Genomic DNA, 15905 nt, shown 5'->3' with positions numbered 1-15905 from the left:
GCCCGCCGCTAGTTTTCTTTGCCGGCCCCTCCCGACAACCTCTCGGGCGCGCGCAGTTCCACTTCCGGCGTATGAGGCGGTGACAATGGGAGCAGCGCGGGCGGCGCCGGGAGGCAGCTGACAGGCGTCTGCGGATTCGCTTCATGGCCGCTCTACCGGCCCGCCTGGGATCTGTGGGGAGTCGGGGAGCCCGCGGCGGCCTGGAGCTGGAGCTGGGGAGCCGAACGGAGACCTGTGCACCGCGCCTCTGAGGCGCAGCATGTGAAGCGGAGACGGCATCCAGTGCCGGGCGAGCCTCTCAGCCGGCCGGGATGGCTACCACGGCCGAGCTCTTCGAGGTGGGCCCCGGCGGCTCTTCAGGGAGTGGCAGGCCCGGGGTTTGCAGGCAGCTGGGTGGGCGGGCCGAGGAGCGGGCGTTCGCTGGCTGCCCAGGAGGAGCCCTCGGGAGAGAGGTGCGAAACTGAGGGGTTGGGGTGGCGGATCCGAGTCAGCACGGGCGGAGCGTGGAGTGGGGGAGGGGTGGCTTGGGGCCGAGGTGGGCTGGGCGGCCGTGCGGCAGAGAGGCGAAGCCGGGCGTCCGAAGGGAGGAAGGTTGGTTTTGTCTGCGGGGGCAAGAGGGGAAGTCTGGAAGGTTCGGGCGTTGGAAGATGTCTACTCGGGATGAGGAGTGGGAAGGGCTGACTCAGGACGAGGAAAGAGAGCCAGGAGCCTCAGGCTGGGCGAGCCTTGTCTTGTCGCTGGGATCCTCGCGGCAATAATAGGAGGAAGCCACTTGAGATAGGGACTTTTGGGGGCTTCTCGTTTTGAATAATTATTACATTAGTAAGGTTGCAAGTGGCATTCATATGCCTGCCAGTTTAACCTGGCATTTGAAAAGGCTGGGACTTTTTTTTTTTGGACAATAGGACTACTTACCCCTTTCGATTGAAGGAAGGCAAAATTCAAGTGAACCCTTTATTTCGTGTAATAAACTCAAGGCAATTACGTGTATTACAAAATAAAACCAAAATGAACACTATAAAACTAACGTTTCCTATACATAATACACCTTAATTGTATTATATGTATTTACGTGTATTGTAAAATCACCTAACTGCAAGCTAGAGAATCCTTAACACTTAATAGTGAAAGTACTAATGTCTTTCCTCGAGCGTTTTCGGTATGTAAACCTTAAAATTTAATTTCGTGAAGTCCGCTGTAAGAAGCGGTGATAAAAGTTTGAGATAATAGAATAGGAAAACTCTAATTGGAGTACCAGACAATGAAACCTATAAAGCATCTCCTTGTGTGAAAGAAGTGAAAACAGATAAAAAAGGAAAGACCCCTTTTTTGTGTGTGCTTGAGTTTCACATTGAGTAACAAGTGTAATAATGAAGACTGTAATCTACAATAAATGAAAACGGTATCCTTTTTCTGCCTAAGATTCAGCAGTTTTTGTGCCTTACAATTTGAATGCCACAGTTTTATTAACAAATGAAACTTTACATTTGTTATCGTTACTATATTTTGCATGTCAGTCATCTTCTGGATAGATAACACTTTTTTTGAGAGGAGTAACTTATATGTTATTGTTATAATAAGTTGTAATAAGACTAATTTGTGAATGAAGGATTGTAATTATAAGAAAGACTTAAGACATACTGTTCTTTCTCAGATAAATGTTGAGAGATATGCTACATTAATTTTTGTAATTCCAAGATTGTGTCATCTGTTTATTGACACAAGAACGAGGAGACATTTTTCCTGCTAAGAACTTTTACTGAGTCCCTGGGCAAAGCACTAAGTAGTGCTGTGGTTCCTTGTTTTATTTTTCACATCTTATAAAGGGAGAAAACGATGAAGTTGTTTGAGATCTTTAATTAATACATTTGCTGACAAGCCAGCTCTTACCAGAAAACTATTATATATGTTGTCATACAGTTCATACGACATTATCCTTTGAGTTTAGCCTGCTTGACAATTTCAGTTGTGCCTTGGACCATCTTATGTATATTTTTATTTAAATGTTTTACATTATTTCAGTAACTTATTCGGAAATGTGTTTGATTCCCAGCCTCCCCCCCGCCCCACCGCTGAGGGGAAGGGAAGGAGATGGGGAAATACATATTTTAGCGTTCTGGGGTCCTGCCATTAGGTTAAGTAGTGAAACCAGATTAGTATTTAACATAATTTAGTGAGACTCCCATTACATGGTAGCCAGAAAGATTGAATGATGATAGATACAGTAGTCCTTAGACTACCCTTAGGCCAGAGGATTTTTAGAACAAATTTAAACATATTTATAGATCTTAAAACTTATGTGATTTTTTTTTTCCTGACTGTATGTAGCCTGTTGCTTCATCAAAATTAAAAGCGTAATTGTTACAATTAAGTTTTAATACTTACAATTAAGAAGTGCATCTATCTTTTCTGATAGGGCTATGAATCCAGGCCTCCAGTCGACTCTACTCTTGTGTAAGTTTTCAGCCCCAAGCGAAAAGTTGATCTCTTTGCTTTGGAGGGAGGAGGAAAAAAAAATCCTATCACTGCTCAGTTTCCTGCCATAGCATCTAGGTTGTAGTACAAGTCACAGGAAGTATCTTTTTCTCCTGCTTGCCTTTCTTAGTCACTGCTGGAGAGCTGTGGGATACAGAAGGCAGGGTGTAGTCAAGGATATTTGGTTTTTATGCATCCTGATTTTCATGCACTACTAAATAGAATTGTGCTTTCATTTTTCGTGTTAAGAGAAGTTAAATGAAAACAAAATAAAGCTTTTGAATCCATGAAATTTAATTGTGTTAACTCTTCTTTTAAAATCTTGTTGGTCCCATGACTCTTAACAAAAAGAACCTAAACTGTGATGTTTTCTCAGTTGACTGAAATGATTTAGTAATAGATGATTTGGCTATTGTAATAGTGTATATCCTGGACGTTTCTCGGAATACCTTCTTAGTTTCAACTTTTGTTGACAGAGCTTTCTGAAAAGATTCATCTACAGTGTTTTTAAATCTCAGGATGGACATTCTAAATAGGGATTCTTATGTGGTATGGGTAAATTATATCTTCTACATATACAAAGTGGCTGGACTCAGAAATTTTAAATTTTTTTCTCTTTTATTTGTTTTTGAGACTAGGTCTCAGTTGCGCAGGCTGGAGTACAGTTGTGTGATCACTGCTTACTGCAGCCTCTACCCTCCAGGCATAATCCATCCTCTCACTTTAGCCCCCAGAGTAGCTGAGACTACAGGTGTCTGCCACCACACCCAGCTAATTTTTAAAAGCTTTTTGCAGAAGCAGGGTTTTACCATGTTGCCCAGGCTGGTCTTGATGTCCTGAGCTCAAGCAGCCTACCCACCTTGGCCTCCCAAGGTGCTGGAATTACAGGCGTGAGCCACCATGCCCCACCAGTTCTTTTTATGTTGTTGCAAATATTCCTCTCCTTTTATTATACTACTGAGGACCTTCTTTTCTCATTTGCTTACTTTTTCCCCCATGATTCTTCCCTTTTCTCTGTGTAGGCGACCATTATGGGAGAGTTCCTAGTTAGTAACTAGGGTTAATTATTCGTTCATTCTACAAATATTTGTTGAGTACCTATTAAGTTCAAGATAAGGTTCTGAAATTAATGAGGCTGCATGTCTCAAAGGGCATGTCATAGAAATATTAATCCTACGAGATGTGCTGCAGAAACTAAAAAGGGTTCAGTGACCAAATTAGTTATGGAAATGAGCATAGTCTGTTTCATTGGAGATTTATAGTGTACCTTAATAGGTTAAAGATTCTGAGAATTCCATTTTCCAAACTTTTTTCACAATGAGACTGTTTTCTTTCTTTTTTTTGAGACTTTTATTTTTTACTGCCTGTTAACATAATTTTGTGAATTTGGAAAATATTATGTATAGAACCCGCCCTTATTATCAAATAGAGGGAGAGAAGGTAGCTAGATATTTGATTCCTTACTCTAAAAATAAAGTTATAAATGGTTTCAGAGAGGTCTGGATAAAGTGCCATAGGTATTGAGAGGATGGGAAGATTACCTCTAGAAGAAGGGAAGGATCAGAAGGTGTCATTTGAATTATCTGCAGAGGATAAGTTAGATTTGAGTTTGTGGAACTGGGTGGAGGGGCTTTTCAGTAAAGCAGACAATAAAATCCAAGACAAAGGGAGGGTGTAGGCCCTGGAGATAAGGGGAGTGTTCATTTTGGCTGGAGTATAGCACATATAAAGAGGAAGAATGGCATGTAAGGTAAATTGGGGTTTAATTGTGGATGTCCTAAATGTCAGGATTAAAAATTCCTATTTTTTCTTTCTGTAACTATAGGTTCTTTGATAATAGTGCTTGGGGTCAGGTAATTTTGCTATGAAAGCAATGGTTGTTTGACTTCCAAATTAAAGTGTGAAGATTGAAGAACGCATTTTCCCACGTTTATTTGTCTCAGTTCTTCAAACTAAATTATCAAAGCTATTTAAACAGACTGGTTGAAAACGATGTCTCTTGTTCAATTAGCTAGCCGGGTATATACTGTTGAACATGAGATATACAAGTAAGGAGCACCCCATTACTGTCAGGGTGCTGAAATGCTATTTATTTTAACCATATTAGTTGTTAAGTAAGTGTTTATAGAACTTGGCTACCAATTGTAATATCTTGTATATGATAAAATGTATTCATTCTGCAAACATTGAATGAATGTCTAGGCCAGACATCATTCCAGGTACTAGAGTTAAAAGATGGTGAATGAAACATCTGGTTGAGGGAGATGGACATATTAATACATTAATACAGTGGGTGTACAGAATCTTTTCCAGGTATTATTAGGAAAGGTTTAATTTAATAATGGCATATAGAAATTGGATGTTCATGTATGACTAGAAACTTAAGGAGATGGGTATTCCAAGGCAGGGACACAAGATGACTCCAGTTTGTTGTAAGGTGAGGCAGTTGAGAACAGTTAGGATGTGAATGTGCATGTTTTAAAAATAGGAGTGGTGGCAAGGCATTGAGACCATCAGTTTTTCTGTTTTTTGAGGCAAGGTCTTACTCTGTCACCCAGGCTGGAGTGCAGTAGTATAATCACAGCTTACTGCAGTGTCGACCTCCGAGGCTCAAGCGATCTTCCCACCTCAGCCTCCTGAGTAGATGGGACTACAGGCATGTGCCACCATGCTTAGCTAATATTTTATTTTTTATAGGGACAGAATGTCACTATATTGCCCAGGCTAATCTCAAACTCCAGGACACAAGTGATCCTTCCACCTAGGGCCTCCCAAGGTGTTAGGATTATAGGCTTGAGCCACTGTGCCAAGCCTGGGGGGAAGTTTTAAGAAGGCGTTTTATACATCATGCAAGAGGGCTGCTGACCTTACTTTTTTTGGGTAGGGGTTGGTGAGACAAACAATTTTAATGTTAGTGTGAAGAATGGCCTTCGATGGGGAAGACATTGTTAGCTGGGAAAATAGGAATCATGGGCAACCTGACATAGTTTCTGTCATTTGATAATGGCAGTTCTTGTCATTTGGTAGTGTTCCAGAATTATCTATTGACTGATTAGGCAGGTGAAAGTCTAACCTAATTCAATGGAGGCAGAGAAGAAATTTGAAAAGACATTTCAGAGAAAGAATCAAAGGAATTTGATTACTGAGCAGTTAAAATTCCAAATTTGTGAACTTTGGAAAGGAAGTAGTTGGTGATTCATTAACTGTGACAGAGAAAATTAGAAGGACCCTTTCAGGGGGAAGAAATAACATGTTCATTAAAAATATGTACGTATTTACACTTTGAGTTTTTAGCAAGACATTCTGGTAAAGAAGTCCACAAGGCAAATGGAAATATGAGTTAGTAACTCAAAAAGAGATCACAGTTAGAGATAGCAGTTTGGGAAGTATCATTTTATATGGGTGGTAATTTAGCTGGGAGGTGGATGACATCTATCAGTTCTGTCCCTTACTAGTTGTGTGATCTCAGGCAAGTTACCCACCTCTTTGTGCCTCAGTTTTCTCATCTGTAAAATGGGAAAAATAATAATATCTACTTCAGAAGTTTATTTTGATTACTGAATTGGGTTGAGAAATTTAAATTGCTTAGGAGAATACCATTAAAAGAGGAGTATCCATTTTGAAAAATTAAGTGGCAGCCTCTTTCAATTTAAGTGGATTTACATGATAACTAGATTGAAGCTCTATTAGGGAGGGAAAGCCTTCAGTCTTCTCAGTCTAAGCTGAGTCAGAGTAATTGATCTAAGAGGTGGGAGAGGGTTGCAAAAAGGGGCTGTGGAAGGTTATATTTTTCAGAATGGCCCCAAGATCTGCCATACTACATTGTGATGTTTATGCCCCTCCCATAGGGAAGTAGGGTCTATGCTCACTTCTTGAATCTGTACAGGTCTATGACTACAGTAAAAGTGATGCTTATAGTAATTTACAAAGGCAGGCCCCATAGAGGGCCAGATGGATCAACTTTGATGACCTAACCTCTTGGACTCGAGCAGCTATGCCAAGAGAAAGCCCAAGCAGCCCTTTGAAAGAACCAAGGCCCTTCACCTTGGCTCTGGCTGAACTCCCAGCCAGCAGTAAACATAAACTTGCCGTCTTGGAAGAGTATCTTCTAGCCAAGTTGAGCAGCCCCAGTTGATTTCACCTGGAGCAGAGACCACATTTCCCTGCTGAGCCCTTCTCAAATCACAGATTTGTGAACAATATGATTATTGCTATTATAGGCTGCTAAGTATTCGAGTGGTTGTTAGGCAGCAATAGATAACTGGAACGGAGGCTGATTAATTTCTTATTTACACCAATATCTAATAACCTTATTCTGGTCTTAGTGGAGAGAGTGATAGAGGTAGAGGTTGATGCTTAGGAATAATAGAATTCCATTTAAGTATTTTATGCTTTGGAGGTCTCCAGCCAAACCAACTTGGAAGTGAACTCTTGGAATAAGCAAGTAATTAAATTTAGGACAGTATTATAGAATGCACGTGTGTAGTTAATCTAAGATCCTGAATTCCTGTTGTTCTCAGGAAATTAGATAGTTGAGGGGTGTATGACAGAGATTTGAAAGAGTGATTGCCTTATTTTTTAAAACTCGATTGCAATTTAATGTAACACCCTGCAAATATAAAACTTACAAGTTAAATGAAAGTTCTAGTTGACTGATATATGATTTAAAAGTTTGATTGTTAATAGTTTATATATATATGTTTAAAACTTCACAAACTTTTCTGATGCTATTTCCTTGAAGCTGAAATATGAAAATAATGAGAATGTAGTTGTTTATATATATATCTTTGCTTATTCGGGATATAATAAACCAAAGAAGCAAATGTTTCCATGCTTCTCTTAATTTCATCTCAAAAGTATTTATTAAATGCCTGTAAAAATATTTAATGTGTAATTTTGTAAATATACTTAATTTTATTTGAAATGCTAATGGCAGATTTTATTAAATATTTTAAGTAATAATTTACACAGTCTATATAATGTTAAAGGCACTATAATAGAGTGGGAAAAGTCTCTGGGTTAGAATACTGGTTTAGTACCTTTATAAGACTTAAATTTCATTTCCTCAGTTTTCTTATATGTAAAAATGAGGTGAAAGAGCTGGGCTATGATGATATTTAAACATTCTTGCACTACAAAGTTTAAACCTAGTTATATGATTCTGTTGAGACTAGTATAAAAGGAATTGTAACATTTTGTTACCTCTCCCTTTTGGACATAGACATCAGATATATTACTTTATTGTTCAAAATGAGATATAGACTAGCCTGGAAAAATATTTTGCTTAAGAGAATCTAAAATATTTTGTAAGAGTCTAAACTACCATCATTTAGATAGTCTTCAAAACAATTCTGATAACGTGATTAATTGGCTAATTTCATAGTTTACAGGGCTTCAAGATTGGATGTTAAAATTGACTTTAATTTTAAAAGGTAAAATTATTTATCTTGTAGTGTCACAAGTAGTTTTCAGACGTACTGTTTCAAAATTTGTCTTATATTTGTGTCTTAGTGTGTGTTATTTTTCTGCCTTTTCTTGCTATTTTTGAAATCCATTTTGCTAGCCTGAGACAAAACATTGTGTGGTGCTTTTTAAAAAATCGGTAGTCAATAAATATAATTTATTTGTTAATATGCAGAAAACATGCAAATAATCTCATCGAAAATCAAAGAAAATGGGGTTAGAAAGTAGAGGCCAAATGTAAAATTATTTTAGTTCTTTGTTGTGCCAGAATTGTATTAGGCTCATATTTAGTTTCTGTTAGAATCTTGGATTGATAGTAGCATGTAATGCCTATTCTTTATTTCTGGGTTGTGGAGTGGTGGTTTTGCCTTTCTGGTTTTGGATATATGGTTCAGGGGCATGTCTTTCAAGACCTGCTGCAGTGGCTCCAGCCATGGCCCCCAACTAACTAGTGTTTTGGTGTGCCCAGCATTGTTTTATTGACTACAGCTGAAAAGCAAGAGAAATGTATGACACAGCTCTCCTTGCTTTCAATTTAAGTATAGAGAAAAGAGTGAAACTTATGAAAATGATTATAAGTCAATAAATGACAAAATGACAATTACTAATATTCTTTGTTGGGATTTGAACTTTTAAGCTTCATAGGGGTTTAAGAGTGGAGAAATCGGTGGAGACCATATAGGGAAGGAACCCTTCAAAGAAGAAATGGGAATGAAGCCGGGTTTTGAGTAATGGTTTAGCAGTGTTTGAATTGTTGGAGAAGAAAGGGCATACTTGGTGGGGTGAGTTACCTGGCCACAGGTTAGGAAGCAGGAGTAGCGTGGGCTTGAAAAGAAGACTGGAATAGTCTGATAGAAGTGTGGCTATTCGTTTTGAGGTACAGAGCAATTTGGGTGGGTGGTATAAGTTAAGAACCCTAAAGGGTAGGCATAAGAGTGTGAACTTGGCTGCCTGTGGTGGCTCACACCTGTAAGCTGAGCACTTTCAGAGACTGAAGTGGGCAGATCAATTGAGGCCAGCAGTTAGAGACCAGCCTGGCCAACATGGCAAAACCCCGTTTCTACTAAAAGTACAAAAATTTGCTGGGCGTGATGGTGCACACTTGTAATCCCAGCTATTCAAGAGGCTGAGACATGAGAAATGCTTGAACCCAGGAGATGGAGTTTGTAGTGAGCTGAGATTGTACCACTGCAGACTGGGTAATAGAGTGAGATGCTGTCTCAAAAAAAAAAAGTGTGTGTGAATTTGATAGTATAGTAGCAATTATATAGGGAAGTTTGACTGAAAGGAGGTAGTGTTTTAATGATTTGTTAGACAGTGATCCATAATAAATTTAAGGAAAATATATGATAGGAAGTATTTTTGAACTGATGGGTTAGTTGGTTTAACAGGATACAGAAATATCTCTCTGAAATGACCTGAGACTTATTTTTTTTTTTGCCTAGGATAGGGGAAAATATTCTAGTTTCTTTGAGTTTGTGGGTGGTTCCAACACAATCTATTGGATCTACTTTTGGGAATGGAGATAGAAGAAAATATAAAAGTTGGATTTTTGTCAAGGAAGCAACATTGTTTAAATTAGGGATTTATTAATGACCAAGGATTGACATCCAAGGGATTTTTCAGTAGAAATGACCACAAACACCATTTAACAAAAACTTCTGAGATACATGCGCAGATCATGCAGGTTTGTTACATAGGTATACATGTGCCGTGGTGGTTTGCTGCACCCATCAACCTGTCATCTACATTAGGTATTTCTCCTAATGCTATCACTCTCCTAGCCCCTTATCTTCCGACAGGTCATGGTCTGTAATGTTCGCCCTCCCTGTGTCCATGTGTCTCATTGTTCAACTCCCATTTATGAGTGACAACATGCAGTGTTTGGTTTTCTGTTCCTGTGTTAGTTTGCTGAGAATGATGGTTTCCAGCTTCATCCATGTTCCTATAAAGACATGAATTTGCCCTTTTTTATGGCTGCATAGTATTCCATGATGTATATGTGCCACATTTTCTTTATCCATTCTATCATTGACGCGCATTTGGGTTAGTTCCAGGTCTTTGCTATTGTGAACAGTGCTGCAGTAAACATATGTGTGGATGTGTCTTTATGGTAGAATGATTTATAATCCTTTGGGTTATATGGGATTGCTGGGTCAAATGGTATTCCTTATTCTAGGTCCTTGAGGAATCACCACATTGTCTTCCACAGTGATAAACACCATATTTTAATCTTACAATTGGTAACATTTGTAAAGCATATAAAATCAGTTTAATGGGGCAATATAACAACCAATTATGTAAAGCTAAATTTAATATGATAGTATCTTATTGCATAGTTCTTAGATTTTGTTTTGGCTTGGTAATTTTTACTTTTGATTACTGTAGTAAAACAAAGTGAAGCTATACCTTTGTCAGGCTTATAGAATTTTAAAGGATTTAAAAATTGTTTACAGGTATTATATTACAGGGAATTGTTTGAGCAGTCTCTTGGAGGATTTGGTCATTTGGAGGTCTTAGGATGTGTTAATTTGGCTATCTTTTTCTCATAAGCCCCTTTGCAGCAAGGTAAAGTATTAGAAAGCAAGACATTAGGATTTATTTGCTTTTATAAGGAAAATTAAAAAAAAATTTTTTTTTTTTGCTTTTTTAGAACTTCCATCCCTTAAGGATCAATTGCTGATTTCTCTTAAACCCTTGTGATCATTTTTCTCTGAGGATAACATGCACTTTGCTTCCAGGACACTGGACCTCTAATTTTCTTTGGTGCCTCCTGCTTTCCTTTGTTGGATTGTTTTTCTCCTCTCCAAATGTTTACGGCTTTCTTCCTCCTAGATGATCTCATCCAGTCCTTAGGTAACCATCTATATGTTGATGATTCAAATTTTATCAAGCTCCAGCTTCTTCTGTGTAGTACAGACTTGTTTTCCCATCTACGTGCTCTATGTTTTTCTTATATATCGAATAGGCGTCTACAGTATAACATGTGGAACAAAACTCTTGTTTCATTGCTCCCTCATCCATCTCCTTCACTGATCTTCCTCATCTCAGTAATTAGCACCCCCATTCGCAAAGTTGTTATGGCTGCAAACCTCTACCTCTATGAGTAATCTTTGATTTTTTTTTTTTTTCTTAACATATCCAGTCTATCAGCAAGTTATATGAATGCATGCCTTAAAACCTCTTGAACCTGACTGTTTCTCAGCACCTTGGCCCCTGCAACTTTCATCTGAGTCACTGCCATCTATTGACTGGACTACTAAGGTGTTGCAGGTTCGGTATTTTGGGAAGCAGACTTTGAGATAGTTTAGTGTGCAGAATATTTATTAGGAAGTAACCATGGATAAACATTTATGAGGGGGCAGAGCAAGGATGCAAGATTGGGCACGTGGAGAAGTAGAGTTACAGTATTGGTCCAATGGCAGTGTTGATGGCTCCTGTGGGGAGGTCTGAAACTAAAATGACCTGTCAGAGTTGTCTTGCTTTGGGCCAAAGTGATCTGGCCCTAATATTCCCATCTTAATCAGTCATTGGATATGGACTACATTGGGAAAGGCATGACATTTGGTGAAGTGGCTCTTTGCATCTGACAAGGTCCCTGAAAATACTGCCTGTGAAGGCTTTTTGTTGACAGCACTATTAGCAGTTAGGGCAAGTCGCTTCTTGAAGGGCAATCTGGGTAACACATCATTGTGTTCACCACAGACCACCCTTGTTCAACTAGTAGACTTCACTTCTTCATATCCATTTGGGGAGCAGCTCTTGTAACATTCTGGTTAGGTCTTATCCTGGAGGAAAATTAGAAGAAGGCTAGTGAGATGAACTGTGGCCCTCACTGCTATAGCTGGTCTCAGAGTTGCAACTGATATTTGCTGTCCCTCACCTCTGCTATGGATTCTAACTTCACCTTACCTTCAGCCAGTACCTTTGATGTTCTTGATGTCTTAACTGGTTACAATACTGTTTTTAGGCCAGGGTTGTAATGCTTGTCCATACATTTTCAGAATTGGTTGAGGGAGTGTTAAGAGATCCCCAAGAGGATCACCTGTGTGCCAAACATACTGTTCTCTGCCCCCATTGGGTATTAGCAGCCCTGTCTCGTCCTAATCATCATGGTTGATTGCCCTGGCCAAAGGTGATCACTCATCTTTTCCTTTATTCCCTGGATATAAGGAGCCAGTATGACAAACCAGTATTTATAGTTACAGTTTAATGACACTCTGTGTTCATAGGCTAAAAGTGTTCCTTCTTTGGGGACCAAGAATTCTAATCCTGAAGAACCTAGAGTCACAGGGATCCCAAGCACAAATTGGGAGTCATGATAAGTTAACCCACTTCCTGCTTTTACCCTTTGTTGCCAGACTGCTGTTTTTCCTATGGGAGTCACAACATCATATTTTTTAATTCAGAATATATGCTGCATCTTGGAGGATAGTGCTTCATCTTAATAGAGTACCCCTCTGAACTGGTGCTTCAGCTGTTTCTTCATCAGGCCGTTGCAGTGCTCTTTTAGTCTGCCTACCTCTGGTTGGTGTGGTTTATGATATGACCAGTGAATACCGTGATTACCTCCTTTGCTGTAAACTGGATACCTGGGTCCTTTGGTCTGATGTGATATGTGGAGTCCCGTGCCAGAGGAGGCAAACCCAACTCAAACGTTCTCTTCTTATCAAAGTAAAATATTCTTTCTTCTTGTGTGGAAAGGGCCAGTATAGTCAACTTGCCAACCATGTGGTTAGTCTTGAATGGGGCTATTTTAGGGGCTTAGAGTTGGTCTCTGTCACTGTTAAGCTAGATATTTGGTTTCACAGTAGCTGGATCAGTTTTAGGAAGAAGGACCCCTTGCAGTTGGGGCCATCTTCTGTCTGTATGTCTGCTTTGTTCATGTGCTCAATGTGATAATGCCAAGCAAAGTTATTTTTTTCTACTTGGTTGCTTAGTTCCTCTTTCATGGTACATGTTCTCTGGTGCTAACATGTTATACAAAGATTTTCATACTTTGCACCCAATCTCGTATATCTGTCTGTCTTAGTCAGCTCAGGCTGCCATAACAAAATGCCATGGACTGGATGGCTTCAACAATAGAAATTTATTTGTCAGTGTTCTGGGGTCTGAGAAGTCCGAGATCAAGGTGCCAGAAAGGTAGTTGTCATGCTGAGGCCTCTTCTCTTAGATTGTAGGCACCACCATCTCACTTTGTGCTGACGTGATCTCTTCTTTGTGTGTGCAGAGAGAGATTGCTTTTTCCTATAAGAACATAAATCCCATTATGTGGGCCTTTACCTCATGACCTCATCTAACACTGATTATCTCCCAAAGGTCCCATTTCCAGATACCATCACTTTGGGAGTTAGGGCTTCAACATAAGAATTTTGGGAGGACAGTTCTTTCCATATTATTGTCCATATGCCTCTACTCTAAACATCCTTGTCCTTGGTCTTACAATCTTACTTACTCCTCTGATAGCTACGCCATTTGCCATTTCCTGTGTAAGGTGGTATCTCATAGTAGTTTTGATTTGCATTTCCCTAAATATTAGTAATGTTGGGCATCTTTTTTTTTTTTTCTTTTGAGACAGAGTCACTCACTCTGTCACCCAGGGTGGAGTGCAATAGAGTGATCTTGGCTCACTGCAACCTCTGCCTCCTCGGTTCAGGTGATTCTCCTGCCTCTGCCTCCCAAAATGCTAAGATTACAGGTGTGAACCACTACAGCCAGACAATGTTGGGCATCTTTTCATGTGCTTATTGACCATGTATATATCTTTGGAGAAACATCTATTCAGTCCTTTGCCTATTTTTGAATCAGATTACTTGTTTTTGTTGTTGAATTTTGAATCAGATTACTTGTTTTTGTTCTTGAATGCTTTTGCATTTGAATATCCAGTTTTCCCGTCGTTGTTTGCTAAAAAGACTGCCATTTCTCTCTTGAATGGTCTTGGCACCCTTGTCAAAAATTATTTGACCAAATATGTGAGGATTTTTTTTCTAGGCTTTCTTTCTTTTTCTTTTCTTTCTTTTTTTTTTTTTTTTTTTTTTTTTTTGAGACGGAGTTTCGCTCTTGTTACCCAGGCTGGAGTGCAATGGCGCGATCTCGGCTCACCGCAACCTCGCCTCCTGGGTTCAGGCAATTCTCCTGCCTCAGCCTCCTGAGTAGCTGGGATTACAGGCACGCACCACCATGCCCAGCTAATTTTTTGTATTTTTAGTAGAGACGGGGTTTCACCATGTTGACCAGGATGGTCTCGATCTCTTGACCTCGTGATCCACCCGCCTCGGCCTCCCACAGTGCTGGGATTACAGGCTTGAGCCACCGCGCCCGGCTTTTTTTGAAGTTTTAAAGGTTTTCGTGTTTATTTATAATTACAATTTACATTACTCCAACAGCAGAGCCCCATTGCTCTGTTCTAATTCTTAGCCATGAAGTCCTGCAAAAATAAACCCAAGCTTTGACAGTAACTTAATCAATACAGAACTGAAGCCTTTGTAGCTATTAGAAGAGTTTAGTTACCAAGGTGCTTATGTTGAACAAAATGACATGTCACTCAGGACGCATGCGTATACTACAGTTCTGACCTATCGACTCATGCAACAAATGTAGACCCTGCCCTCCCTCCACCCACCTTTAAAACAAAAACGCAAAAGAACGATCTACAACAGAGGGGAAATGTCCTCTTGGTCAGCTGACCTTGCAAAAAAGACTGGCTCATTTCCAAGTAGATGAGAACACCAAAGTGTGTGGCCAGAGTCCAGCAATGACTGACTGGCACAGGTCAGAGCCTGGCAGGGACCACCGAAGGGCCAAGGCGCCACAGGGGCTCATCCCAATCTCCAACTCCGGCCTGGAAGCTTATGGACATGAGGCTCTGTGCAGCAGCTCCATGGCTGGTGTCCAGGGCCGCTGGCCGCTATTCCCAAGTGCTTCTAATCCACCCATCCCTGGCCAGTCCCAACCTTAACAACATTACTGTGGGTGTCATCAGGGTGGTCTGGTTCACTGATACAACATGATTCATAGCACAACCCCTTCTGTGCCCTTAACCCACCTGCCCCCCTTCCACACCTGTGCTGGCCCTGCCTGACTCCTGAGACCCCACCCTTGGCATTGGGGGTGCCAGGCCAGCAGCTCTAGGGGCCATGGTTACAGAGATGCACTTGGCTGCCACATCTGCCAAATGAGATTTGGTTTCACTTTTAAAAGTCAAAGCTGTCATTAAAAAAAAAAGTCACAAAGTAAGGATTCAGCTTTAGCTATAGAAACCTTTTTGCAAAATACCAAAACCTTAGAATTAGGTTATGCGCAACTAAAGGAAACATAGGTAATGACACCTCATAGAGGTTACCCATGAAAACCTTTCCTAGGCTTTCTATTCTTTTTCATTGTTCTGTGTGTCTGTCTTTATGCCAGTATCATATACTGTTTGGATCAGTGTAGCTTTGTAGTAAGTTTTGAAGTCAGGAAGTGTGAGCCCTGCCGCTCTGTTATTTTCCAAGATTGTTTTGGGCTTTTTGGGGTTTCTCATCTATTTTTGAATAAAACGAAAAAAGGCATTGGGATATTGACAAGGATTGAGTTGAATCTCTAGATCACTTTGGGTAGTATTGACATTGTAACAACATTAAGTCTTCCAGTCTGTAAACATAGGATGTGTTTCCATTTATTTGTGTCTTTGATTTCTCTCAAAGTTTTACAGTTTGCATTGTACAAGTATTTAACCTCCTTGGTAATCCTTATTTTATTCCTAAGTACTTAATTCTTTTTGATGCTATTGTAAATGGAATTGTTTACTAATTTCATTATTTTTTAGATTATTCATTGTTAGTATATAGAAATGCAAACTGATTTTTCAGTTTTTCGTTCATCTAACAGTGTATTTGTATCTTTTAACCAGCCTCTCTTCTTCTGTCCCCCCACTTTGCCTTTCCCAGCCTTTGGTAACCACCCATCTACTCTTATCCTATGAGATC

At 39.8% G+C, this 15905-nt stretch overlaps 1 protein-coding gene across 3 annotated transcripts in view; it reads left to right on the top strand.

The window, feature by feature from the left end:
* The first annotated feature begins 55 nt into the window (after positions 1 to 55).
* Positions 56 to 15905, top strand: part of EXOC5 (exocyst complex component 5) — a 59849-nt gene continuing 43999 nt past the window's right edge. The window contains exon 1 of one of the 3 annotated variants that reach the window (XM_032251166.1): positions 56 to 338. In XM_032251166.1, coding sequence (XP_032107057.1) covers positions 312 to 338 — 27 coding nt within the window. In that variant the 5' untranslated portion in view covers positions 56 to 311. Of the gene's footprint in view, positions 453 to 10117; positions 10507 to 15905 lie in introns of those variants that run through there. The other 2 variants (XM_032251165.1, XM_032251167.1) reach the window with 2 other exon arrangements.

The sequence above is a fragment of the Sapajus apella genome, unplaced genomic scaffold, assembly GCF_009761245.1.
Source record: "Sapajus apella isolate SASKATOON/1434 unplaced genomic scaffold, GSC_monkey_1.0 scaffold74, whole genome shotgun sequence".
Taxonomy (NCBI): Eukaryota; Metazoa; Chordata; class Mammalia; order Primates; family Cebidae; genus Sapajus; species Sapajus apella.
Note: the sequence above shows the minus strand (reverse complement) of the source record. Positions and strands in the feature narration are given on the sequence as shown.